General features: G+C 46.3%; 1 protein-coding gene across 3 annotated transcripts; it reads right to left on the reverse strand.

The window, feature by feature from the left end:
- Sec14l2 (SEC14 like lipid binding 2) lies at positions 1-20770 on the reverse strand. Of its 3 annotated transcripts, none has more exons than XM_046439446.2 (12): positions 20630-20770; positions 18567-18642; positions 14060-14103; positions 13630-13689; positions 13173-13361; positions 12109-12204; positions 11899-11959; positions 11156-11239; positions 7775-7881; positions 7553-7692; positions 7254-7423; positions 1-1447 (listed from the first exon to the last, which is right to left on the reverse strand). In XM_046439446.2, exons 1-12 carry the CDS (start codon positions 20681-20683, stop codon positions 1317-1319), a joined length of 1212 nt encoding a protein of 403 aa, XP_046295402.1. In that variant the 5' UTR covers positions 20684-20770; the 3' UTR covers positions 1-1316. The 3 variants fall into 3 exon arrangements, with proteins under 3 accessions (XP_046295402.1, XP_046295403.1, XP_046295404.1); XM_046439447.2 differs by lacking the exon at positions 20630-20770 and adding an exon at positions 18772-18926; XM_046439448.2 differs by lacking the exon at positions 18567-18642 and having other exon boundaries at positions 20630-20734.
- Positions 20771-26659: the final 5889 nt, after the last annotated feature.

Here is a 26659-nt window from a genome sequence, read left to right on the forward strand (position 1 = left end):
TGCACTCAATGATGCTTTTATTCACCTATGAATCTTCCTAAAATAGCTTTGTAAACCAAGACCAGGATGTTCTCCTGAGCGATCTGACCTTCGCCTGTGCAGCCTCAGCCCCCTCTGGTCAGCGCTAACCCTGCCCCTGCCCCGAGCTCCCCAGGTTGGACCAGGGCTCGGGTTCACGGGAGAAGAGGTCCCGTAAGGGCCTGGGTCTGCCTTCCCCAGTTCTGAGTAACCCGGGATCTGGCGTTTTTTCGCAGGACGTGTCAGTTGAATTGCTGTGGTTTCGTGGCAGTCCCCAGTCCCTGGTTTTGCGAGATGCTGGCCAGGCCTTTGGCGACCTGCCCGGACAAACTCTCCCTGGCTACCTACATCCACAGGCACGAGGAACCCACTTTGCACCCGTTACACGCCTCCCACAGAGATGGGACTATCAAGACCTTGTTCAGGTCAGTCAGCCAGTTGGCAGGCACTGTGGGTGACTCAGACCAAAAAATGCTCTGAGTGCTACTGTATTCATATCATTTGTCAGAGGGTTACTTGGTGAACTCAAAAAAGTGAATGGAAGGCCCCCCTTTTAGGACTCAATCCTAATCCAAGCCTCCTTGGTCCTTCCACCAGCTGTGATCCCTAGAGGTAATTGCCCTTGTGCTTTGTTTACCTTGGAGAACAGTGGCTGGGTACCAAGTCCCAGGAAGCTCTGAGTCACTGACAATCATTAGTAATTAAAGTGACATCCAGTGGGGCCCAGGAGTTGCTGGGGTTTTTAAAGTGAAAGACCTGCCTATCAACCTTCTATGTTGACTTGAGCCACTCCTGAGATTGGGATAAGCCAAAAGATACCCCAGCCTCAGTGATTTAAAAAAAAAAAAAAATTGGAAGGGAGTCTGTAGCAACCAGCCACCTTGCTGTCCCTCGTTATGATCTGAAGGTCCATGTTCATTTGGGAGCAAGTTCCTCCCCTACAATTGCTTCCCTGAAATGTTAGGTCCCCCCGCTTTTCTAATTTCTTCCCTGCTGCCATCCCCATGGTAACCTCTCTCCGTCTTAGCTGTCACTGAGCAGGTGAAGTTGGCAAGGCTTACAGAACAGATCCTATTGTGATGGTCATCCCCTGTGGACTCCTTAGTGATTTGAGAGACAAGGAGACCCACTCTAGCTACTTGCCCTCTTCCTGATTCTAAAATGAAAGCTCCCAGATCCAGCCTGAAATCTTCCCTTCAGCCCAGTTTCTTTGAGCTGCAGGGTCTCAGGGAAATGACTGCTACAAGGAAACCAACAGGGAGACACTGAGGGGGCCAGGCCTGCTGTAGGAGGAGGCATTATTTGGGGGTGACTGTCCCCAGCTGATTCATCTTCTCTTCTGAGGCTTTGTCTGGAAGCAGGACCTCCACAGTGAAACTGACCTTCTTGGCATGAATGAAGCTGTAGGTGTTGTCAAACCGCAGGACATCTGAGGGGAGGCAGAAAAACAGACATTCAGGTGATTTTAATAGAAAGCTCAGGAACAATGATTGATATATATTTAATTGACTGAGCAATGCAGTGTGATAGGTAATGGGGATGAAGGGAGTATGCGCAATAGTCTTTGACCTTCTTAAAGTTAGTCTAGCTGAGTTGACAAGACTTTGTGGAGTGTAAAGCATGCTAAGTGCCGGATGAGTAACAAAGACAATCACATCTATAACATCTGGGAAGAAGAGGGCCCTGTACAACATAACCATGTCTTTTAAGACAAGGTAGAGCTTGAATTGGGCTCTGAAAAGGAAAGTGGAATTAATAGCAGCAGTAGTAGTTGTAATAATAGTATTAATGGCTATTTATGTGTCACAGCACTGGGTTGTTCACAACTGCATGAATTCAGCATTAGTCCTGTTTTATACCTGATTAAAAAAAGAGGTCTCTTATGTCACATAGTGAAAAAATGGTTGGAGCTAAATTCTCCTCTAGTTCACATTCCTCTTTGTCCTGCCTGACTTGGGCCTTGGAAAGCCAAGCCCTTTTCAGTTTCTGACAATAGGTAAAATGTGCAAGCTTTGTAAATCAGGAATTTATCCTGCAGAAAGATAAATAAACAAGGGTGCTCACTGCATATCTGCTTATAATAAGAAATTGGGAATACTCAAATATTCTTCAAGAGAAGATCATGGAGTTGTTTTTTTTTTTTTGGTACCGGGATTGAACCCAGTGGCATTTAACTATTGAGCCACATCCCCAGCCCTTTATATATTTTACTTAGAGACAGGGTCTTTCAGACATAATTCCTATGAGTGCATCCATGTGTGTAAATGGCCTGTTTATTATGGAAACATGATACGTATAAAGGGATGGAAAATGTTTCATAAAATAATAGTCAAGACCTATTAGCAGTGGTTTTCAATGGGAAGAGAAAATGGGCATGTAGTTGGCAGAGAGAGCTTCCAAGCCTTGGCAATAGAACAGACCTGCTTTTAATCTAACCCTGTTTCTTTCAAAATTGTTCCATTTCAAACATCCCCTTCAAGAGAACTAAGCACAAAAACAAAAACACTAGTTCCACCTCTTCCTTATGCTGGTCTTTTCTCACTTTTCCCAGCAAGAAGAAAAACCTGTGTATTTATCCTAAGACTTTTACTTTCCCTTTTCCTGACCCTGGATAAAATGATAATTTAGACCAAAAGTAGGCATACCACCCACTCCTTCCTGGCATGAAGTGAGTATGTCATTTTTTCTCTGGACCAGAGGTCTTACAGGACTTACAGTCCTATAAAGAGGGAAGTTTTGCCAGGCATGATGGCACATGCCTGTAATCCTGGTGATTTTCGAGGCTAAGGCAGGAGAATTGAGCATTCCAGTCTAGCTTTAGCTAATTAGCAAGGTCCTAGGCAATTTAGTGATACCCTGACTCAAAAAATAAAATGGGCTGGGGATGTGGCTCATTGGTGAAGTGCCTCTGGGTTCAATCACTAGTCCAAAAACAAACAAACGAGGGGGAAAAATGAGTGAAGTTTTCTCTTTGCCCTGTATGACACAGCCTTGTCAACTAGAATCTATCACGCTGGAAGAAAGTTCTTTTGATCTCCTTAGGTCAAGAAGCAGCATTGAAATGGCTCTGCCTAGCAAGATATTCTGCCTTCAAAAACAAGGAAGGGGTTGATCAGAGGCACAGGCCCTTGGGAAGTGGAGTCACTGCAGCTCTAGATTCTGCATGGTTCATTTTTACACTAGTCATCTATTCACAGCTCATGGAGCCATTGAAGATCTTTCAAACTAGGGCTTCCCAAGTTTTGTTGGGATCTGAGAACCCCCCCTTGAGAATCTGATTAAAGCACCAAATTTCAGATTCCCTGGAGTCCATCATAGATCCTCTGGGGCAGTGGTTCCCAATGGGAAAGGTACTGTTCTGAAGATAAGTTGTCCTCATTTAATGTAATAAAAATATATGTATTCTAGGGCTGGGTGTAGCTGAGTGGTAGAGTGCTTGCCTCAAATGCATGAAGCACTGGGCTTAATCCCCACTACAGGGAAAAAATTAAATATATATATATATATATATATATATATATATATATATACATATTTATATGTATAATATAAATGAATACACACACCACATACATATGTACAATTGCAAATATATATTTGAAATTAGTTTCTTTTTATTTCTCTAATATTACAGATAGGAGATTATATTGAACCCAGGGTTGTCCTACCACTGAGTTGCATCCACAGCCCTTTTTATTTTTTATTTTGAGACAGGGTCTCACTAAGTTGTTAAGGTGGCCTAGAATTTGTGATCCTCCTGCCTCAGCTTCCTGAGTTGCTGGGATTGCAGTCTTGCACCATCATGGCCAGCGATATTGATTTTTAAATTATGTGTATAGGTATATTATGTATTTATGAATTCCATTTGAGAATAGTAAAGGGGACCCTAGACATATTATAAAAGGGGAGTGTTTGGTTTTAAGGATTTAGGACAACTGCTCTAGGGAGTCCATGGGCCCCAAATTAAGATCTGCTCTTGTCTACTCCCCTCATTTTAAAGAGAAGGGAAGCCACATCTAATTCATTAGAGACACTTGCTCAAACTCAGAGAACTGGTGGCCAAACTGGACCTTCTTAGAAAGCAGAACTTCTGTTGTCTGGCTGGCTTCTTTTCACCCAACACTGTCAGCAGCGCTGTGTCACCTTCTTTCCAGGTCTTCACGACCACATTGTACCCTCTTGTTGGACAAAAATATAGATCTTTTCTCTAAATCTTTCCATTCCTAGTTGAGTATTCCATACACAGTAGGTCCTCGGTAAATATTAGGTGAGAACAAAAAAAAAGTTAAATCAGTTCAAACTTTGGTCCCCTTCGGCAATAATTTAGTACACCTGGACAAGGACCAGAAAAGCCCAGAGAAGGTTAATGTGTTCCAGCCATTGGAGGCTGGGCACTCAGAGGTTTAATTTCTCCACTGGATGATTGTGTTACACATTGCAGGGGATCTTCTGATTCTCTGAGGGCACTTACTTACCACAGATGAGTTTATGACCCAACACTGGATTCTCTGGGCTTGGGACTAACCTGAGCCGCTAATCCCACCTCATTGTCTTTTTACCTGGGAAGGCAGAATGGATGCCTTTCCTGGGAATGGGTGATTCACAGATCCCAAGCGAGGCCCTATAGGCACAGGGTTCCAGATATGTTCCTATCAGGAATGTATCCAAGAGGAGCTATAATAAATTTGGGATTTGTAAACCAAAGTCTGATTATGTTAAAGGTTCACAGACCCTTCTCAGGCTGTGTTGCCCTTCAGCTACTAAGGAAGAGACAGAGGGCTAATGGTCAATGCTAGAAAATAGGTTAGGGCTCCCCTAATGGATCTATGACAAAGAAATTATTTTCCTGGTCTGGGACTCCACTCTCTCCATCATCACATCAAAGAGATGTCCTGATCATCTCTAGGGCAGTCTATATTCAAGAAATCATGGAGTAGGATTCTAGAGAGTTTCTTGCTCTCTACATAAGTTACTTTGTTGGAGAGAGAGCTCCCCTTCTCTATACCTTATCTTTCCCATCCTTTAAAAAAAGAAATTCAAGCTTGTACGTACAAAGAAGTTTATCCTTTGTGGGTGACAGTATCTGGGCTGGTGCTAATCTTGTTCTTGCTGAAGCAATAGTATACACCCTCTCCCCCTGGACCAAGCTGCTTATTAACAAGAATACTCCCCACTCCATGGGGAGCCATATTGTGCCACAGAGCATCTGTGAGGAGGGGGCAGTAGAGACTGAGGTTGCCTGAGATGTGAGAAATAAGACAGAACTACAGACTAGGTGATGGTTGGATAAGCACAGAGGCTGAAACATCTGTGGAGCTAGTTCAGACCTCCTGGCGGTGCTCCTTAGAAATGGGCTACAGGGATAGATATGGTGGTATAAAACTATAATCCCGGCTACTCTGGAGGCTGAAGCAGGAGGATTGCAAATTCAAGGACTATCTGGGCAATTTAGTGAGATGCTGTCTCAAAATAAAATTTTCAAAGAGCTAGGGACATAGCTTAGTGGTAGAGTGCCCCTAGATTCAATTCCCAGTGTACCACACACAAAAAAAAAAAAAGAAAAAAGAAGAAAAAGAAAAAAAAGAAAAGAAAAAGAAAGAAAGAAAGAAAGAGGTCAGGGCAGGGCATAGTGGCACTTGCCCCAGCAACTTGAGAGGCTGAGGCAGGAGAATCACAAGTTCAAAGCCAGCCTCAGCAACTTAGCGAGACTGTCTCCAAATAAAAAATAAAGGGATAGGGATGTGACTCAGTTGTTAAGTGCCCCTAGGTTCAATCTGTATTACCAAACCAAAAAAAAAAAAAAAAAAAGAAAAGAAAAGACAGAGAGAGAGAGAGAGAAATAAAGAAAAAAGAGATGTGCCACTGGGCTTCTCCCATCTTTGCAGCATAATCTTCAGGATGGCCCTGCTCCCACAACTGCCCTAAAAATAATAATGGTGGCCACAGAGTATTGAGTGCTTGCTCTATGCCAGGCATTTCGGTAAGTGCCCCACAAATCTTATCACATCTGGTATCCCTGTAAGATACCCCTTGTAGCAATCAAGAAATTGAAACTCAGGGAGGTTAAGTCACTAGCCTAAGGCCAGGCAGTCAGCCAGTAGTCCAGTCCAATTCAGGTCTGATCATAGAGCCAGCCCTTGCTCATTGATTTTCCACTCTTAGCCCCCTGACTCTGTCAGAAAGGAAACTGGGAATTTGGTTGTGTTTGTGTGTGCACACATGCTCATAAATGTACTGCATTGTCACTGGAAAGCACATTATTTTGTAGAAATAGTGGAAAAAATGAAAGCCCTAACTCTAATGCTAACTTTAATAAGGGTTATCTCAAGGGAGCTTAATCATCCTTCCTCTCCTGAGATAATCACTATTAGATTTAGCATAGACTCCCCAGAATTCTTTTCTGTGTACTCACTTTTTTTAAAAAACAATGTTAGTGTATACCATACATTCTGGGTTTCATTTAATAAGTATCAGACATTTTACATGTCAATTTATTCTCTTTGATGTCTATATGATATTCCAATGTATAAACGAACTATAATTTATTTAACAAGACCTTTTTATGGCCATTTGGTTTATTGCCAGTTTTCTAGGCTGCGTGGAACATCCTACTCCCTCTCTGTGTATTTGTGTAAATATTTCTGTAGGATATATTTCCAGAAGTAGAACTGCTGAGTCAAAGGAAGTTTTAATCAATATTTCAAAGTCAAGAGAGGTTAAACACTTTTTCAAATGTCTGTTTGCCATCTTATTTCTTCATGTGTAAACTGCCTGTTCACATTCTGTGTCTGTTCTTTGATCAATTGGACATGAGTGGCACTCAGAAGGGTCAAGGCTGAGCTTTCTTCAGCACACTGCTGAACCTCTGATCTCTATACCTATCCAGGCAGTTCTGCCTCTCTGGCCTGTGGGGGAAGAGCATCCTCAAGAAATGTCTGGCTACGGTCACAGACTCAGACCCCAAAGCAGACATTCTGAACCCCTGTGCTTACCTACACTGTGACTCACCTATACCTGGAAGAGTCCCTTCCTATTTCTAACCAGCTGAGTCACCTTGAGCAAGTCATTGTACCTCTCCAAGTCACAGTTTCTCATCTATGCAAGGAGAGGGCTGCTCATGGGATTCTACTTCCCACTCAAACTCTTTGAGAGCCCAAATCCATGGAATAAGAAGGGACTCACAGGCAGAGAGCTGGATAGAGGCTTCAAGGCATTGCTAAGATAGATATACTTACAAATGCCAGGATCACTGCAGGTGAGGGTCCCATCCTCAGGGACCAGGTGGGAGTTGTACCTCTGGTTAGGCAGCACCTCTGTCATCTCTCCTGCCCGCTGTCGCTCCCCCATCTTGGTCTTTAGGAAAATTCCAAAACCAACATCTGCTCCCTCTGACATAAACTGCCACCTGCAGGAGAAACCCACTCATTTAGACAAAATTCTATCTGTATGTGCATCTCTCTGGCACCAGGGATTTTTTTCCCACTACAGCCCACCGACTGGCACCTACAGGTCTCCTGGAAGGGCCAGGTCCTACCTGAGGACGCAGCCTGGAAAGAGGATCTCATACTCCACTTGATGGGAGGAGCCACGAGAAATCTGCACACTGTGTTCATATTGCTGCTTCACCTGGTCTCGCACATGATACTTCTTGGGGATGTCACCCCCATAGTTGATCTAAAAGCAGAGCACAGAATGAACTGGAATGTACATTTAAGTCAGGCTTCCCTGTTCACCTCCAGCCCCTGATGGCTCTCACCTTGGATTTGCATTTGGGATTTCCATCAGGGTCAGTCATGGTGCCCCCATATTCCACAGGCAACTGGTCAGGGCTGATATGTTTCAGTAGAATCTCCTTCCAGTTTGCTTGCAAGAGAGGGAAGAATGAGACATGTCACTATTAGGCAAGATTTCACCACAGCCCTGAAGGTTTATACTAAAGTGACAGAAAATAAAACTGTCCCTGTCTCTTTCCCTATGAAGATGGGTATTAGGAGGATATGATGTGTACACAGTACTTGCAGGGGAGTTAGGAACAGCCATCTCCCAGAGAAAGGATTCTGTCCTGGACCAGGAATTGGGAGATCTGGTTTGCTATCCTCTGACAGCCGAGCAACTTAAGAAAGTCAGTTCATTCAAGCTAGTTCTTCCTGCCCTACAGGTTGTGGCAGAAATGACCCAAGTATATTTGAGAGGGCATTAAGGTGCCCTACACTAAACAGAATATACTATCACCCCCAAGGAAGGTGGTACAAACATTAAAGTATAAGCAGGAGGAGGGCAGACAAAGTGGGGATGGGTGTTCCATGCAAAGGGAACAGCATGTGCAGCAGACAGGAAGGTCTGGTCTACCCTGATAAGATAGAAGACTGCACTTACCCCATATGTAATTGTACTCAATTGTGACTTACTAAATGAACCCACTGTACAGTGCTCCCTTAAATAGTTTCCCTTGGCTTTACCCAAGCCCCAAATTCACTCCTGCACCAGTTGTTTTGAGCTATTTTGGCTGCTTTTTATAACCAAGCCATCTCCTGACTAGAAGACATTCTGAACCCCTGTGCTTGATTCTAGTGCAGCCAGTACTGAGAACCCATCTTCAGCAATTCAAATTTGTGAAGGAATATAGCCAAGTACAATGTTTTGATACTGAAACCTTTTGGTGCTAACTATATAGACCATATATAGGCAGCAACTCCATGCCATGGGGGATAGCCTAGTGTCTTCTGTGTAGTGCTGACTGAAACCCTACAGGGACATGGCAGCACATGCCTGTAATCCCAGCAATCTGGGAGGCTGGGGCAGGAGGATCCCAAGTTCGAGGCCAGCCTTAGCAACTTACTGAGATCCTATCTCAAAATTTAAAAAATAAATAAGAAGGGCTGGGAATGTAGCTCAATGGTAGAGCACCCCTTAGTTCAATCCCCTGTAGCAAAAAATATAAAGAAAAAGAAACCCACAGACTGTCCATGGTCTTCCCAGTCCTTCAATTTTTAGGACCCAAGACCAGGCAACTTCTGGGAACATAATGTCTGTGGTTTTAAAGTGATTTAATCTGCACTGCTAAGCTCCAGTGACCAGCCTGGAGTGAATTTCATCCCTCCTTCGATGAAGATCCTGTACCTTCCCAGCCTGAGGCGGGTTTGGTTAAAAGAATTTTAGGTGTGGGAGGGAGAACAGACTGAGCCTCCTACATAGTTCAGCTGCCAGGAAACCAAACCGTCTCATGCACATGGTGGGTGGTAGCAGCAGATAAACCAAAAATCATAAAAGCCTTTTGCTCTGAATTTTCATTTCTTCCCCCAGTTCAGCTGGAGAGTTGGGATAAGTCCAGGACCATTCATCCCATCTTACAGAGGGAGTAACTGAGGCAACAAGAAACAGAATCTGTCACTGAACCCAGAAATCCTGCACTTCCCTGGCAATATCATACATACTCCCATCTCCCTAGCATGTTTGGAAAATCATCACTTGTAAAATCACATAAAGGGGAACATTCAGAAACCTTCATAATCCCTATGACCTAGGCCCAGTTTCGCACAGGTGGCATCAAACCTTCCTTGAGCTGTGGTGATCTACCTTTCTAGTTCTTTTTCCCACCACTCCACTTCCTGCTCCGGAAAGCAGAAGTACCCATCCCTGGCTGGCTTGATTCCTGTGCATCCTCTTTGTGGGTTTTGGGTCTTGCTTTTCCGTGTGACCCTATGTTCTCCCTGCTTCTCTGCATATTCAATCCCTGTTGGCCTGCTTCTCTGCCAACAACATTAATCACTTCTTCTCAGTCTCCCTGGTGGGCACTTCTTCCTCTGCCTGCTCTTGAATTTGGATATTCCCCCAAGGTTCAGCCTCTGCTCTTCCCTTGGCATCTTACCTACTTCAAGGTTTTAGCTACCACCGTTATTTGATAATTCCCAAATTTCTAGACTGAAGTTCTCACCTAAGCTTCAGGCACATGTGTTCCCAACATCTGTAGATCTCGCAGACTCTTCAGGCTTAACCCCAAGCTCATTCAAATTTCTACCAGTTGAACTAATTTAGCATCACCATCTACTCTGTCATTTATGCCAGATACCAAGAAGCCATTCTGGATTTCTCTTTCTCTCTTATCTCCTACATTCAGTCAACTTGACTTCTGCTCTTTTACTTCCTAAATAAGCCTAAATCCACCTTCTTCTCTTATCCTGACCACTGCTGCCCCAGTTCATGCTTGCAATACCTCATGCATGGACTGTGGCAACAGTTTGCAAACTGGCATCAGTTCTTCACAATCTTGCCATACATCAGTTTAAAATCTGATGATAGGGGCCTATACAGTTATGTCCCAGCTTCTCAACATAGTACCCTGCATCTGCAACCTGGCTCCTGGCTCTCCAGCCTCACCTCTTGCCATACCCTGTCTTGTGTTTAATAACAACTGCCTGTGCCACACCAGAAGGTCTTTGCTCAATGCCTACTTTCTGCCAAGCAGCTTCCTTCCTTGTTGCACGCAGCCCACTCTTACTCATCCCACAGTGTGTAGTTCAGATGGGCATCACCTCCTCCCCAGCTTAAGTGGAGCCGGTAACCCTGCTCAGCTCCAGTACACTTTGTGGTTTCCCTTTTCTTCCATTTACCATATTGTGCTGATAAACATCTGTTTGTGTCTCCCTTCCCTCAGAGTTCTTCAAGGGACTCTGTCTTTTTCATCTTTGGATCCTGGCACCTAGCCCAGGGCCTGGCACATGAGAAGATGCTTGTCACATGAAGCCACTCCTAGTTGCCCCCAACTAAAAGCAAAACCTTGCTCTTCTAATCTCCATGGCACCTTCTCAATGTGTTTTCTAGTATCTTCTAGTTTGTATCTTAGCTTTCTCTCTATAGGTCGCCTTTTTCCCATAATACATGAATGTCTTAAGGGCAAGGACTAGAGTTTCTTTCATCTATGAATCTGTGATTGTGAGCCCAGTGTTTGCTTCTAGAGTATCTGAGAAAAAGAGTTCTTATGAAGACTGACAGGAAGACCCCAGGTCTGTCCCTCCTTGCACCTGGGTCCCACTGCTCCCAAGCCTTCACCCTGGCAGCCATGGCTATACCTGGGAAACCTGACCCAATTCGGGTCACAGACCAATCTGTGGAGTTGAGAAGAGTCTGAGCCACTCACCTCCAAGGACCATGATTTTCTTCCGAGTGTCCTCACTCAGGAAGGGTTTGATGAGATTATAGGCCACAGGAAACAGCTTGGGGGCTAGAACAGAGACCAGACCATGTGAGGCTGGGGGCAATGTTCAGTCAATCCCTAACGGTGTCATCTGTAGCCCACCTCTCTGCAGCACCCCTACCCCATGCTGGGCCACACATCCCTGGTGCTATGGAGCGCACATCAGCTGCCCAGGGTATGAGGCTCAGTGTGGGCACCTGTTTGAAGTTCAGCCTCCCCATCCTTGGATCTAGTTAAATGATCCCTTCCTATCTCATTAGGATAGACAACTCCAAAGGAGGTGATAAAAACTAAAAGCTCTGCACATTGGAAAGCATCTGATATGTCAACACCAACCTTTGGAACATGATCTTGGGCCCCTCCTTTGTCTCCTTGTTTTGCTTTTTTCAATCTGCCTCCAAGTAATGTTTTTGGCCCCCTTTCCTATTTGACTTCTCACTGGAAATTCCCAACTTACTTTTATTTATTAATTTTTTTGGTACTAGGAATTGGACCCAGGGGCGCTTAACCACTGAGCCACATCCCAGCCCCTTTTTTTTGTATTTATTTAGAGACAGTGTTTTGCTGAGTTGCTTAGAGCCTTGCCAAATTACTGAGGCTGGCTCTGACCTCATGATCCTTCTGTCTCAGCCTCCTGAGCCACTGGGATTACAGGTGTGTGTGCCACCGCACCCAGCCCTACTTACCTTTAACAACAAATAGACGCTTCAGTGTTTCAGGATAATTTTCCTCAAACATGCAGAGAAACTGTGGAAACAAAAAATCACTGGTTCCAGCAGGCTGAGGCTTTTGTGCCAGGGAGAGAAGCCCTGCTTCCTCCAGACCATAATCTGCCCCCATGGCTGCACCCATCCCACAGGGCAACCTAGATGAGGATCCCACTCCGACTCCCTTACCTCTCCATAAGCTTCCACTGCAGGTTTCCAGAGATGCTTGAGGCCCAGCCCCTCACAGTCATAAATCATGGTGATGGTCTCTATTTTCTTCCCCAACTACAGGGAACAGACAGCAGAAAGTCACATTAGGCTGCCCCAGTGCAGAAGCCCAGCCCTGTTCAGGGCAAATGCTGATTGCACCATGTACCCACCGAACAACTACATCTCGTCTGGGCTGGGCCCAGGGTTTTCCAAATAGAATTAACCACCCCATGCTGGAATTGTGGCCTAAGCAAGTGGTTCCCCCTGCCTAGGTCTCCATGTTCTCAAGTGGTAAACGATTGGGTGGATCTAGATTACATCTGAGGTCCCTTTGTCCTGAAGGTTTGCCTGGCAGCCTCTCTTCCTTTGAATCACCGTGTGATCTCTGGGCAGCACCCACGAGGCACCTGTGCAGTCAATTCTCGAGCAGGTACAGATGATCTGTCCACTCTAAGCCCTTAAGGGAAAATGTAGGTTGAATGTCTCCTGCATCTCCAGCCCCTTGGGGTCTCTGCACCCAGTAGCCTCTCTGTGAACATTTGAAGATGACAGTACTGAAATGTCCCTAAATGTTATCATATTGTTTCACTAGATCTTTACAACTGTTGGAAGGAGGTAGACCAGGATGGCAGCTCCAGATTGTTTCTCCGTCTTTTTCTCAGTACGGATTCAGGAGTCCTGATCTCTTTTGAATTCAGTTAGACAAGCACAGAATCTGAGCTCATCAACACCAATGGTGCCCCAATACTTGTCCAATAATGGATTACCTTATTTGGCAAAACAAAAATTTGTCAGGCTGGGGTTGTAGTTCACTGGTAAGAGCACTTATTTAGCATATGTAAGGCCCTGGGTTCAATCTCCAGCACAACAAAAACTGGCAATATTATATCAGTTTCTAAAATTCTGAGACTTTACTGATCTATGAAATCCAAAAGCCTGGTCCTCAGCCCTGAGGCTGTACTTCCATCCCTGTGTGACATCCTTGCTTCAGTTTGAATGCTTCCACAGGGTCAACTTATTCTGGACAACAGCAGATCACTCACCTTTGTGTTCTGGTGGGCACACTCCTGTAAAAGCAGCTCACAGTCCCGCATCTTGGTCCTGAGCAAGTCCTGTTTGGTGGCTGACAACAGCAGACCCTTGGCATCCAGAGGCCCAATGATATCGTACCAGACAGGGCAGCCCTCCAGGTCATAGCCACACCTGCCCCCTGACAGATACTGTTGGATCACCTGAGCAAAGACATCTAAGTGAGGAGGTAGTATCTGGGAAGACCAGGGCATCCCTACCTTCCCTGGATGGCAGAGCTTTACTTTGGGTTCCTTAGTCTCTCCCTCCTCATCCCTCCCTGGATGCCAATGGATACCCACTCTGGAAACCATCATGGCTCCCTTGGCATTGTCATACCTTTCCTCTGAGGATCCCAGTCCATAAACCCAGGACACTGGCTGTGGGTCTATTGTTCTAGCATTGAAATGGAGCAAGCTAATGTATCCTCACCTCTGGAGGCTGCCAGCTAATGATGTTGTCAATGTCCTTTTGCTTTCGGAACTCCACATGCTACAAACATACAATCAGAGATTTTAAAGTAGGAAGTGGGGAGGAGGGGTAAGAAGGGGTTCTTAATATGCATCTAACAATAAGTGACAGCATGAAATGGAAAAGAAGGCCCTGCCTGTTTCAGAGGTCTCAGCTGAACAGATTAGCATTCTTGCCTGGCCTGGAACTAGGAAAGCTCTGCAGATCCAAAGAAAGGAATGCACTTTGTCCCAGAGGGATAATGCGACAGTGATCGGCTAAAACTCAGATATGTTACACAAGCAAAAGACTGTGATCAGAGTAGGTGGGGGTGGGCAAAAGGAAATCCAGGCAAGGTGTGATTCTGATGGGGAGGAGGCAACAGTGGGATTTCGAGCCAAATGGATCTCACCTTCCGGAGCATAGCCTCTGACTTCTGCAGGTCGAAGCTTCTTGCTATAATAGAGAAACACAGTCACAATTAGGCCAGCAGTCTGGGTGCCCAAGGATGGAGAAACTTCCCTGTTCCCATCCTGGGACCAACTCCTCTAGGGTGTTCTCCCCAGCTGCCTGGAAGATCATCCCACATGCAGAAGCCAATATGAAGACTTCCCTGAGGGCTTCTGGAACACCACAGCCCCTGGTTCTGTGGGGAGTGCAGGTCAAGTTTAGGGAAGCTGGGGATAGGATTGCAACCTCAGGGTCAAAAGAGTTCTACCCCAGTGGATGTAATCAGGTGAAGGGTCTTATCTCTTCTCAGGGAAAGTGAACCCTGGACCCCCTTATCATTTGGCCTTCCCCCTTACATGGAGAAACTTTATCTCCTCTAGTCTAACATCCAACCCTGAGAAGTTGACCCACAGTTCAAAGATGAACATAGTTGCCCTGTAATCTGGGATGAAACTGGCAGAACACCCCAGTGAGGTAGAGGAGTCAATACGCCTCCAGTCGATCTTCTCATGTGCTTAAAGGACCCACACATACCTTAAAGGAGCACAAAGAGTTCCTGAAAAGTTTCTGAATTAAAATTCACCTGAGCCAACACTTTATTTATGTATGAACCCCAACAAGTTGTCCTGCTCAAGTTTGAACACAAAGACCTCACTGTCCCTCAAGGCTACTTGCTCCCAACTAATTAGAGCTTCCATCTGCACTTCTCATACTGAGTGGAGATCCACTCCTGAGACACTCAGAGGACAGGGTTGCTTCTTTAGTCACATGATAACCCTTCTGATACTAGAAAATTCTGTGCTGTCAACCTGGATCTGTGCTAATATCATGCTGTACATCCTTGGAGCCTTTCACTATTCCTCACAATCAGTTCCAAGACCATCCCCGTAACTTCCCTTTGGATGATTTCCAGTTTGTCAACGTACCTCTTAAAGTGTGCTGTTCAGAGCCAAGCATAGCCCCAGGTGTTATATGCCTTCCCCAATAAAGCCTAAGAATTTTCTTGACAACAGTCCTGCCCTTAACCCAGGCAGAACTTTGAGTCAACCAAAAGCCGCAAATCCTTTGCACCTGTGCTGTTAAGCTTTTATCCCATACATAGAGATCCATCTCTATCAAGTTTCATCTTGGTACAGCCAGCTTCATTCCAACCTTTGAAAATTTTCTAAGATCCAGATTCTGGCCAATTTGACCATCTGATCTATGAACTGTACACCCTCAGCCCCAAGCTGTACATCCTTCATGGATTTGTTTGGTATCCAGATCAGCTGAGAACCCTGGAACCTGGGCCAGAAAGACTGCTCCCTGGGCTGTCACTAGTCCCTTCATATCACTCTCTAGGACAAATACATTCCCTGACTTTGCTGTCGTGAAATCCAGTCCTCTCTCCTGGGCCCAGAAGCTGCATCATGAGGTTTGACCAGTGCCACTCCCATCACATGTGCTGGACACACACTGCTAGAACTGAACAGCCACTCTCAGGAACTGGTCTTGGGAAGTTCCTCTCAACTACCACCCTTTCAGTGCAATTCAGCAACCTAGAGTAGCTTGCACAGGAATACAATGCAGATTTGCATCCCAGCTCTTCTACCTTCTCTGTTTGACCTTGGACAACATACATCTCTGACCCAATCATCTGATGAACTAGGAAGCAGTAAAGAGAAGCTGGGAATCTTCCACAGAAAGGGCACACTCCTAAAGGAAAGCCCTTATCTTCCTAAAGAACAGAGGCAGGGTGGCAGCAAATGGTGAACCCCAGATCTGGGTGGGAGTAAGCTCTCCAGTTAACCCTTATCTATCAAGGTCCAACATCCAGGGTCTGAGTTGCTACTTGCTTCTGACAGCACTCTACCTGGTGCCTCCCCATTTCTGCTCAGTCAAATCTCGCTGGGCTCTTGCTGCCCCCCTGGTCAGTGGCAGCTTAAAGCCATGGCACTGCAAGAGAACCCAACCCTGTAAAATGTGCTAATATCATGCTGTACATCCTTGGAGCCTTTCACTATTCCTCACAATCAGTTCCAAGACCATCCTCGTAACTTCCCTTTGGATGATTTCCAGTTTGTCAAATGTGTTCTCAGAGTTTCCACCACCTCTTCATCTTGCTATCTAACTCTTCTTGCTGGGTGCCCAGAGCTCAGCCGCAGCCAGAGGTAGGGGTTCAGTGGGGACTTGTATAACTGTTCACATGCCTGGGGGCCAACAGAAAACTGAACCCCAACCTCACACCTGGGTTAGAGAAAGACATGATGCTGGTGTGCAGTTTACAAAAGTCTCCTTTAGAATCAAAGGGAGAAAGGGAAAAGGGTTGTTTTTTTTTTTTTTTAAGTCAACAAAAACCCTAATTGGAATTCATAATAGGGTCTGACCAAGCCTGAACTCTTGCCCAGGAAATGTGAGCCACAAGTAAAATGTAGAAGAGACACTTTCAAACTGTTTTAGAAGCAAAGCTTGGCTACAGGAGCAGCCGTGGCTTACTGGAAAGGATGCTGAGGCTTACTGGAAAGGGCGCTGTCTGAGAATCTGGAGTTTCTGCCCTGATTCTGCTTTGCAATAGCTGTGTACCTTCAGGTAAATCCCCTTCCCTCTTTGAAACTAAGTTTTCTCGTCTGGCAAATGAGGATGACCACACTCTTTGATACCCCTGTGAGTGTGAAGGTGGTGTGGTGCCTGATATGGGTACTTGGTGAACTATCAAGCCTTATGCAAAAAAGGTTATCCCAGGACTCAGGAGAAGTGGGGTTAGGTGTTTGAGAGACCAGCTGCCAGGACCCCACCATTCTTCCTAGACAAAAGAGATCTACAGAACTCTTTAGAGGCTCTCTGAAACCACACTTCCCTCCTCCTAGCAGCTTGGTTTGATCGTCTTGCAGCTGGCCCTTTAAGGAGGCCACTGTCTTCCCACTCTCTCCACCCACCTGCTTCTAGCTTCAGCCCTTCAGCAAATGCTAGGCCAAAATTTCCTCCAGCCTGGACTAACTCCACTGCCACCTCCACACTGCCCCTCCACCCTCTCTGGGTGGGCTGGGAACACAGGATCACATCTTTTGGGGGAAATGGGCAAGTGACACTTCCAGTGGCACCCAAGGCCCCACGTGGCTCTCCTGGATGCTCCTACCGTCAGTGTTTGCTAGCAGACCTGCAAGAGCATACTAGCTCCACTAAATTTCTGGGGACAAAAAAAGAAACTACAGCAACTTGGGAAGCTGAAGCATGAGGATTGAAAATTCAAAGGCAGCCCCTCAGAACTTAGCAAGACGCTGTCTCCAAATTAAAAACAAAACAAAACAACAACAAAAAAAATGTTTTAAAGGAATGGGAATTTAGCTTAATGGTAAAGTGCCCTGGGTTCAATTCCTAGTAACACACACACATAAAAGGAAACTACATATTTTCACCTGTCCCACACTACTGGGCATGTAGGTGTGTGTGTGTGTGTGTGTGTGTGTGTGTGTGTGTGTGTGTGTCCTCAAGCAAATAATAAGATATGATTTATACTTTAATATTTGGGGATATGATTCTACATCACATCTTAAGCTTGTTAATTTAATACAGTGGTATTTTCTTTGTTATTTTTATTTCCAGTAATAAAGTCTCTATAAAGAAAAAAAAAGTGTGTCAGAAGAACTGGGGAGGGTGGCACATGTCTCGACTCACAGGAGAGGAGAAGAGGGAAATGAACAGAAAGGTTTTAGGAGTGAGAGAGAACAGGATCAAGTTTGACCTTGATGTTAGTAGCAGCTTGTACAGGTCATCATTAAATGCAGAGCTCTGTTGTGTCGTATCTTGCACCAGGCAGGGCACCCTGTCTTGTCCTGTTCTCCCAGGGGAAGATCTCTTAGGAAAGAAGTGAGACTTTGACTCAGATGCCACAGCCAGGCCAGAGCAGAGCTGGAACTATAACTTGGGGCCCTGGCACCTGGCAGGGATTTGAGAAATCTTGTCTATTCAAGTTGAGCTGAGCCCCTCACATTCCCCATGCACACTTCCACTTCAAGTTTCCTGAACCGCTGGCAGCAGAGGCTTTGTCATCTGACAGGGCCCAGAGAGGGCCAGCCTCTCCCAGGGACCAGGACTCTGGTTCTAACCTCACCTCTGCCTCTGACTTCTCACTTGGTGGGGCCCTCCTCACTTTTCCTCACTTTGCTTCCTCCAATAGATCAGCAGAACAGATTTATGTAGTAGACAGAAAGGACACTGGCCTGACAGTAAGCAGACTGGGACTCCAGTCTTGTCTCTGCCTGCAGCTCACCCATAGTGTGACTTGGAGCAAGTCACTTTGCCTCTCTGAGCCTTAGTGTCTTTACCTACCAAGAGAAAGGTTGAGGTTTTGTAATTGCCAAGTACTATTTTATTCTAAAGCCTGAACACCCCCAAATTCTCGATTGCCAGGGGCAGGGTTCCCAGAGGTGGTCATTCTGTTTCCCAGAATGCACTCTTGCCTCAGCCTCCCACAGCCCCTCTTCCCTCACCTCGGAGCCAGCGCAGAAGAAAATAGTCATCTGGATTCGGCAGGGCAGGCAGCACGTCCTGGACATTCTCCCGAAACTGTAGGGAGAGGCAGCTTGGGTGAATGGTAGGTCCCACTCTGACCACCCTCTGCCAGGGACTCTCCACAGGGGACTTTGCTGGACCCCTCTGTTACATTGTTCAATGTTATAGAAACTGTCTGAGTACCTGGGCCCCTGGGGCTCTCTGCCTTGCCGGGGTGCCAGGTCAGGTAGCAGGGGAGGGGGTAAGAAGTGAATATGACACTGTGCCTGCCTCTCTGTGAGTCCTTCTACACACCAGTCTGACCAGGTGCAGTAGCAGGCACTGGCACTGTATCTTATCTACTCCTCACTTTAAGCCTCTGGGGGTATCACTGTCCCCATTTTACAGATGAAGGAATAAGAGCTCAGAGAGGCTAAGTAACATGTCCAGGTTCAAACAATTAGTAATAAACAGAGCTAGGATACACATCTGGGCCTGTCCAGAGTCCAGAGCACATACTCCTTTCACCAAGGTCTCTTGTCCCATTGGTAATAGGTGAGCATTGTGCTAGGCAGCAAAGGAAAGGAAAAGGGGGGTCTCATATGACTTCATGTAAAAAAAAAATAGCATTTAAGCTGGGCTTGAAGGAATTGGAAAGAAGCAGAGGGAAGGGAGTGGGCAAGCCAGGTGGATAGAACAGTTTCAGCAGGAAGCCATGAAGGGGGAAAGTGCAGTCAAACAAGAGAGGTGGACAGTGACCCTAAGGGATAGCCACACCCACCTCCAATCTCTCATTACCTTGTAGGTGAGCAGGCCCCCATGCACCCTCCCCAAGCCTCCAGTTCAGCCATTCACCTTTCCCTGGTCACTGACATACAGAGGGGACCAATGAGGACCAGCCACCTCTGCCCCTTGCCTAGGTCAGCCAGGATTGAAACTATCCCAACCCCCAAAGCAACTCCTAATGTTCCAGGGTCACTACTCATCCAAATTTCAGGCATAAAGCCATCCCCCACCAATGACCCTACCCAGCCCCTGGTTTCCAGTATAATCATACCTTATTTGTTCCCTGCAAGTCAGCAGTAAAATCTGAAGTCTCCCTATCCCACCTTCCTGGGATGGGGGAGACCCAGCCTGGAAAAATTCTTCATGGAGCCAATGTCTTCCTATTACTGCCACAGCATGGGGCATCCTCTCCCTGCACCCAAGCAATGGAAAACTGCCCACCCATGGAACCTCCAAACCTTGGGGCTGGACCCAGATGAGGCCCTGAGAAGACCACCCCTCTCCCCAAAGGTAACAGAGATAAGGAGATTCAACTGGTGGGGAAGGGGGGGGGGCGGGGGCAGACCTTGAACTGTAGCCCCCTCCTCTGGCCAGGTTCACCTCCTTGCCTTCTGAGGAATATCAACCTAGGTCTCCAATCAAGAAGGGATCTGGGTTGCAACACAGGCGAGGGTTGGTCTTGGCTCAAACTAAACCCAACACAGTGCGTCCTAGGAAGGGATCTTAGATATAGATGTACTATCTTCAACATCAGCTGGTCCAAGCAGGAGCAACCAGAGAAGGACCGGGCTTTGCCCAAGGTCGCACAGAGATTTGGTCCTGAGCAAGGGGTACCAGAGTATCCTAAGGAGCTGTCCAGGACCCTTTTCATCTGCCACTGCCTGGGCAAGAGGAAAATCTCCCGGAAATAGGAGAAAACCTGGGGCCCTGCCCCTGTCCCAGGGCCCGGCTGCCAGTGCCTGCCAGCCCCGAGGATGAATGTTGCCTTTGTGCCCTCAGCAGCCTCCAAGGGCTTCCAAGCAACCACTTCTTCCCAGGTGGCACCGCCAGGGCTGCTCGGAGCTGGGGCCGGGGTGACCAAACTTCCTAGGGTCCCCAGGCAAACTGAAAGAGGGAAGAGCCGTCAGCTGGGTACCGGCCAAGCGGGGGCGGCCGGCTGCTGCTCCCTCCGCCGCCCTCCCGCCGGGACAGTCCCTCACCACTCAACCAGTCTCTTCTCACCCGAGGAAGAGAGCCACAGCCCCGAGCAGGGGCCCGGGCCAGGCAGACGGCTCACCTTGGCTAGTGCCTCTTTCTGTTTGGGGCTCAGATCACCGACTCTGCCGCTCATCCTGGCTCAGGCTCGGGGCGCGGCGGTTGCGGCAGCTGATGGAGCACGGACTCGTTCGCCGCCGCCAGAGTAAAGTCCCAGCCTTTTGCCGGGGCCGCGGGGCCGGCGACCAAGCCCCGCCTCTTAAAGGATCCCGAGGGGCGGGGTGGGGAGGGACGCGCGGAGACGCTAGAGGCTCTAACGCGTGCCCGCTGCCTCCTCAGGAATCCGAGCCAGGCGCGGGAAGCGAACCCGATTGCCCACCCGGATTGTGGCCAGTGGGCATCAGACGACTAGGATGTCTGGGATTCAGTCCCAAATTTTACCCTTAGGTTTCAGTGTGACCCTAGATAGACACTGAGGCTCCCTGGGCCACTCTCCCCATCGGAACAAGGAGATTGAAAGTTGCTAATGACCTCTTCTAAGGTCAGATCTCTCTCAGCGCAGGACCTCGCCGCTCCTTTCCTCCGCACATGACGGTAGAGAACCGCCTGGTGCATTTTTGAGGAGCGATGTCCCTAGAACCTAGCTTCCGGGAACTGTGGTATTGGCGGGTCTTTTCTGGGGCACTTTCTTCCACCTGTCCTGCCATCCATTTAGAACCACTGCTGCCGGCCCAGATTGGGGCCTTACAGCGGCGACAGCCTTTTCCCTCCACCTGTAGGGCAGGTAGGAGGAAGAATATGGGGGCCAGATTGAGGATCAAGGAAGCACGGTTTAGCGTCTCCTCACCCTGGGTCCTGTCCTCTGCTTCTAACCTTCCCTGCTTTCTGCCTGAGGGCTCACACCTCAGCTGGTGTGGAGGAGTGCTTCCTTTCTGGAAATCAAAAGACTTAGGTTTGAATTCCAAATGCTCCACTTTTTATGAGATTTCATCAGCAAGCGACTTTGCCTCTCTGAATTCCAGCTCCTTTATTCACTAACTGGCTTGGCGTGGGGAGGGGGCGTTGATAATCCCGACTTGAAATCAGCAGGAGGCAAAAGGGAGCTATATAATTCACTTTGTGTAGTGCCTAGCACGGGGCTGGCTTCTTGTAACCACTTCCTAGTCCTCCCTACACAGCCTTCCTCTGCTGCCTACCTGGCCAGGCTTTGTAGAGGAAGTCACAGTGAAAGCAGTGGCCCAATGAAAGCAGACCTGTTATCAGTTTATCTGCTTCCCAGAGCTGTGGGTTTCTGGACAGTGGCAAGTCTGATTTTGGGGATGGATGCTCTTGGCAGTTGCAGCCCAGCAGCCTGTGGACCAGCCTATGCCATCTGACTGTCCTGCTACATTCTGGTCATTTCCCCTTCCCCACACAATGAAGTCAGTTCCTCCTTTCAGAACTCAGTAGCCTTCTCTCTCTCCCTGGGTTCCCTGTCACTTTAATCCTACCTCTGTGGTAGTACCTGGTCACATGCCTCAAGTCACTCTTTCCTCCTACTGTGTGCCAGGCCGGAGACACTGTTTTGGGACCCAGAAGTGAATCAGACCCCATCCTGCCCTTCCAACAATAAGAAATGATACTTGACAATTAGAATACAAAAACAAGATTAATGTCCCTAGGAGAAGCAGCAAGTGTCTAGAAGTTTAGATAGGGCAGAATTTGCTTTTTGTTTTTATTTCTGTTTTAGCAGTGCTGGGATCAAACCCAGGAACTTGTACATGCTAGGCAAGTGCTCTACTACCAAGCTATGTCCTTAGCCCTCCTCTGTTGAGAGCCACAGCCGAAGGGGCCCCAGCAAACTTCCAGCTGCCAGCAAACTTCCAGCTGCCAGCTGATGATTGGCTCACAGCGTCCCCAGCAACATCTAGCTGATTGGCTCCTAGGCCCCAGCAACATCTAGCTGATTGGCTCCTCTGCTGTGATGCTCATTGGGCTGTTTCCCTGCCCTTTCAGACCACGGAGCTGCTCATTGGGGGACTTTTTTGGCTCCGCCCATGTGACCCAGCCAATTGGCCTCAAGAGCAGGAGGATTGTGGGAGGTGGAGAGAAGCTTGGGTGGGAGAGAGAGGCTTGTGGAAAGCCGGTGGTGGCAGTTGAGGCTCTGAGGGTTTTTCCTGAGAGGCTGTTTTGTTTGGCGTGTGTGGTTCTAAAAATAAAGTTAGTTTCTTTTGACAAGTGGCTCCTGATTGTGCCCAGCCAGACTGCGGCTTTTGGTGGCTCGCACGGGGAGCGACCGAGGGTAAGTGAAACTGCTCGCCCCTGAGGGCAGGGCGAGAGGATGGGTAGCCATTTTAAGATTCCTCTTTTATTTTGCTTCACTTTTGTTTTAAGTTGCCTGTCCCTGGAGATGAGTGAGACGGAAGAAAAACCACTCACATCTGAGGAAAAACTATTTACGTCTGAGGAACAGATAGGGAGAAAGGACGGATGCACATGTCAGGAGGATAGAAAGGCTATAATGACTTTTTGTTGTTCCCTTTTTATTTCATTCTGTCTCGGTTTTGTTTGTCGTCATCTTGTTGGGTTGTATTATAGTAGAAATATGGGATCAGAAATTAGTAAAAAACAAACTGAAAGAGTGTTAAGTAAATTGTTAGAGGAAGGAGGCATCTCAGTAAAATCAAGAACAGTCAGGGCATACGTTGATACAATACAAAAATGTAGCCCATGGCTTTTTAAGGAGGAGTTGTTAAATATATCACAATGGAACCATCATGGTGAAGATTTAAAAAGAATAGAAAAGAAAAGCCCAGGGGCTCTGCCAGTTGGCACATTGCCATTGTGGACGTTCGTATCTTGTTTGCTTAGTCCAAAGCCTTCAGTTCAGACAATGGTAGAGGAAGGAGAAGACATATTGATTCAAGTAAAAGAGAAGTTCTCTCAAGTTAGTCAGACAGAGGAAATGATTCAAGTAAAAGAGAAGGTCTCTCAAGTTAGTCAGACAGAGGAAATGATTCAAGTAAAAGAGAAGGCCTCTCAAGCTAGTCAGACAGAGAAAGAAAGTGTAAAACAGAAAAAGCCATCAGGGGGAAAGTTACAACAGGAGACTGCTACTAACACCTTTCTATCACCAGAGGGTGTAAGTGTCCAACCAACAGCACCACCTCTACAGGAGACTGCTACTAACACCTTTCTATCACCAGAGGGCGTAAGTGTCTAACTAACAAGGCCACCTCCATATGCTGGGAGGTCCCCAACCCCCGCAGTTGATAGTTGGGATCCTGAGACAAGATCTCAAATATTAACATGCCCTGTATTTGAGGCAGGAGGGCAGCGATTTTACCAAGTTTTAAATTTCAAAACAGTGAAGCAGCTAAAAGAGGCTGTAACAACCTATGGTCCTCAAGCACCCTTCACTGTAAGCATGGTCGAATCCAATAACAACTTGAACATGACGCCAGCAGATTGGGCTAATATGTGTAAAGCTGTGCTAAATGGAGGACAATACCTGTTATGGAAGGTTGCCAATGAGGAATTTTGCAAGGAGACGGCTAGGCGAAATGCAGCAGCTGGTTATCCTCAGAGAAATCTAGATATGTTGTTAGGAAAGGGACCTTATGAGGATCAGCAGCAACAAATTGCATATGATCCTGGCGTATACGCACAAATTGCTGCAGATGCAATTAAGGCATGGAAGACTTTACAAGGACATGGAGGTTTACAAGGTCAATTATCTAAGGTAATACAAGGAGCTAATGAACCTTATGCTGAATTTGTAGATAGGCTTATTCAAACAGCTACCAGAGTTTTTGGGAATACAGAACAAGCAATGCCATTACTAAAACACCTGGCTTATGCGCAAGCAAATCGTTGGTGCAGAGATATCATTAGACCATGGAAACATGAAGATTTAAACACATATATTAAATTATGTAGAGACATTAATGAACAAGAGCAAGTCGTGGCAGCTGCAGTAAAACAGGCTTTAGATGCCAGAGACATTAATGAACAAGGGCAAATTGTGGCAGCTGCAGTAAAACAGGCTTTAGATGCCAGGCCAAGAACATGCTACAATTGTGAACAAACAGGACATTTTAAAAGGAATTGCCCCATTGGAGGAGGGTTTAACAAAACTAGGTATCAAAGGAGTAGAATACCAGGTATTTGCCCACGATGCCATAGAGGGAGACATTGGGCTAATGAATGCTGTTCTCAAACCACCATAGAGGGTACTCCATTATCAAAAAACGAACAAGGACCAGGTGTTTATCCACGATATCGTGGAGAAAGGCATCGGGCTCCATTGCCAAAAAATGGACAGGGGGGCCCAATGCTCCGGGGCCCAAAACCACAAATATACGGAGCACTGGAGGAACCCAGCAACCCCATCAGGGTAGTGCCCAGGACACATTGTCCATCAGATCCCTCATCAGACAAACCAGAGGGAGCGCAGGGTTGGACATCTGCGCCTCCGCCAGAGCAGTACTAACTCCAGAGATGGGAGTTCAAATCATTCCCACAGGGGTGAAAGGACCTCTTCCCAAAGGAACAGTAGGCTTATTATTGGGACGCAGCTCTTCTACTCTAAAAGGACTTATGATAAGTCCTGGGGTAATTGATCCCAATTATGAAGGTGAAATAAAAATTATAGCCAGTTCTCCAAAGGGTATATCAGTAATTTCACCAGGAGATAGAATAGCACAGTTACTAATAATACCCAGCCTACATGATAAATTTTCCAGTCGTACTGTAGAAAGAGGTTCCAAGGGATTAGGCTCCACAGGTGTAGATTGGGCTATGCTTTCTTTAAATTTAGATTCTCGCCCCATGCTAAAACTAAATATTCAAGGACATGAATTTAATGGGCTACTGGATACAGGTGCAGACCTTAGCATCATCTCTCGTCAAGAATGGCCAAAACATTGGCCATTACAACAAGCCACTCAAATGCTTCGAGGCCTAGGAGTGGCAACTAATCCCCATAGAAGTGCAATGGTATTAGATTGGAAGGATCCTGACGGATGTGAAGGAACTATACAGCCATATGTATTGGATCATCTTCCCGTAAATTTATGGGGACGAGATGTCCTAGATCAATTAGGTTTGACATTAACAAATAACATCAACCAAAATGCACCCACTATTATGACTAGACAAGGTTTTAGGAAAGGAAAAAGATTAGAAAAACAAGAACAAGGTATAGCAGCACCAATACAAATAGATCAAGGAACAGAAAGACATGGGTTGGATTTTCAGAAAGGGCCACTGAGACAATAAAAATTACTTGGAAATCAGAAAGACCAGTATGGGTTCCTCAGTGGCCCCTGACTAAAGAAAAGATACAAGCAGCCCATGACCTGGTCAAACAACAATTAGCGGAAGGACATATACAACCTTCTGTATCTCCCCATAATACTCCCATTTTTGTCATCAAAAAGAAATCTGGTAAATGGAGATTATTGCAAGATTTAAGAGCCATTAATAATGAGATAGTTATTATGGGACCTGCTCAATCAGGGATTCCTGAGTTGTCTGCTTTGCCAAAAACCTGGTATGTTTTAGTTATAGATATTAAAGATTGTTTTTTTTCAATTCCAATTCATCCTGAGGATAGTCCACGTTTTGCATTTACTATCCCTGCACTGAATCATGAAGGTCCTGATCAGAGATATGAATGGAAAGTACTCCCTCAAGGGATGGCTAACAGCCCAACTATGTGTCAAATTTATGTTAACAAAGTAATCCAGCCACTTAGAAATCAAAATCCTGAACTACAAATATTTCACTATATGGATGATGTATTATTAGCACACAAAGATAAAAACACATTGCTAGAATGTTATGCCACACTTACAAACTTATTAAAAAATTATAATCTAGAGATAGCAATAGATAAAGTACAATTAAATTTTCCAATTAATTATTTAGGAGTTCTATTATCCTCAACCATGGTCCGTCCACCAAAAATTCAAATACGAGTAGATCAACTCAAATCACTTAATGACTTTCAAAAGTTATTAGGAGACATAAATTGGATAAGGCCTTATTTAGGTATACCAACAGGAGAGTTGGGACCTTTATTTGATATCCTAAAAGGTCCATCAGATCCAAATTCACCCCGAATGTTAAC

The sequence above is a fragment of the Marmota monax genome, unplaced genomic scaffold, assembly GCF_021218885.2.
Source record: "Marmota monax isolate L192 unplaced genomic scaffold, Marmota_monax_Labrador192_F-V1.1 WCK01_AAM20220418_F8-fsc00253, whole genome shotgun sequence".
Lineage (NCBI taxonomy): Eukaryota > Metazoa > Chordata > Mammalia > Rodentia > Sciuridae > Marmota > Marmota monax.

Excerpts from the sequence above, each read along its gene's own strand:
- Sec14l2 (XM_046439446.2), bottom strand. The coding sequence starts at position 20,683 with ATGAGCGGCAGAGTCGGTGATCTGAGCCCCAAACAGAAAGAGGCACTA. Across the intron at positions 12,205-13,172 it reads GTGCCCACCAGAACACAAAG|TTGGGGAAGAAAATAGAGAC; the intron begins GTGAGTGATCTG and ends TGTTCCCTGTAG. Across the intron at positions 11,240-11,898 it reads GCGTCTATTTGTTGTTAAAG|CCCCCAAGCTGTTTCCTGTG; the intron begins GTAAGTAGGGCT and ends TCTCTGTTCTAG.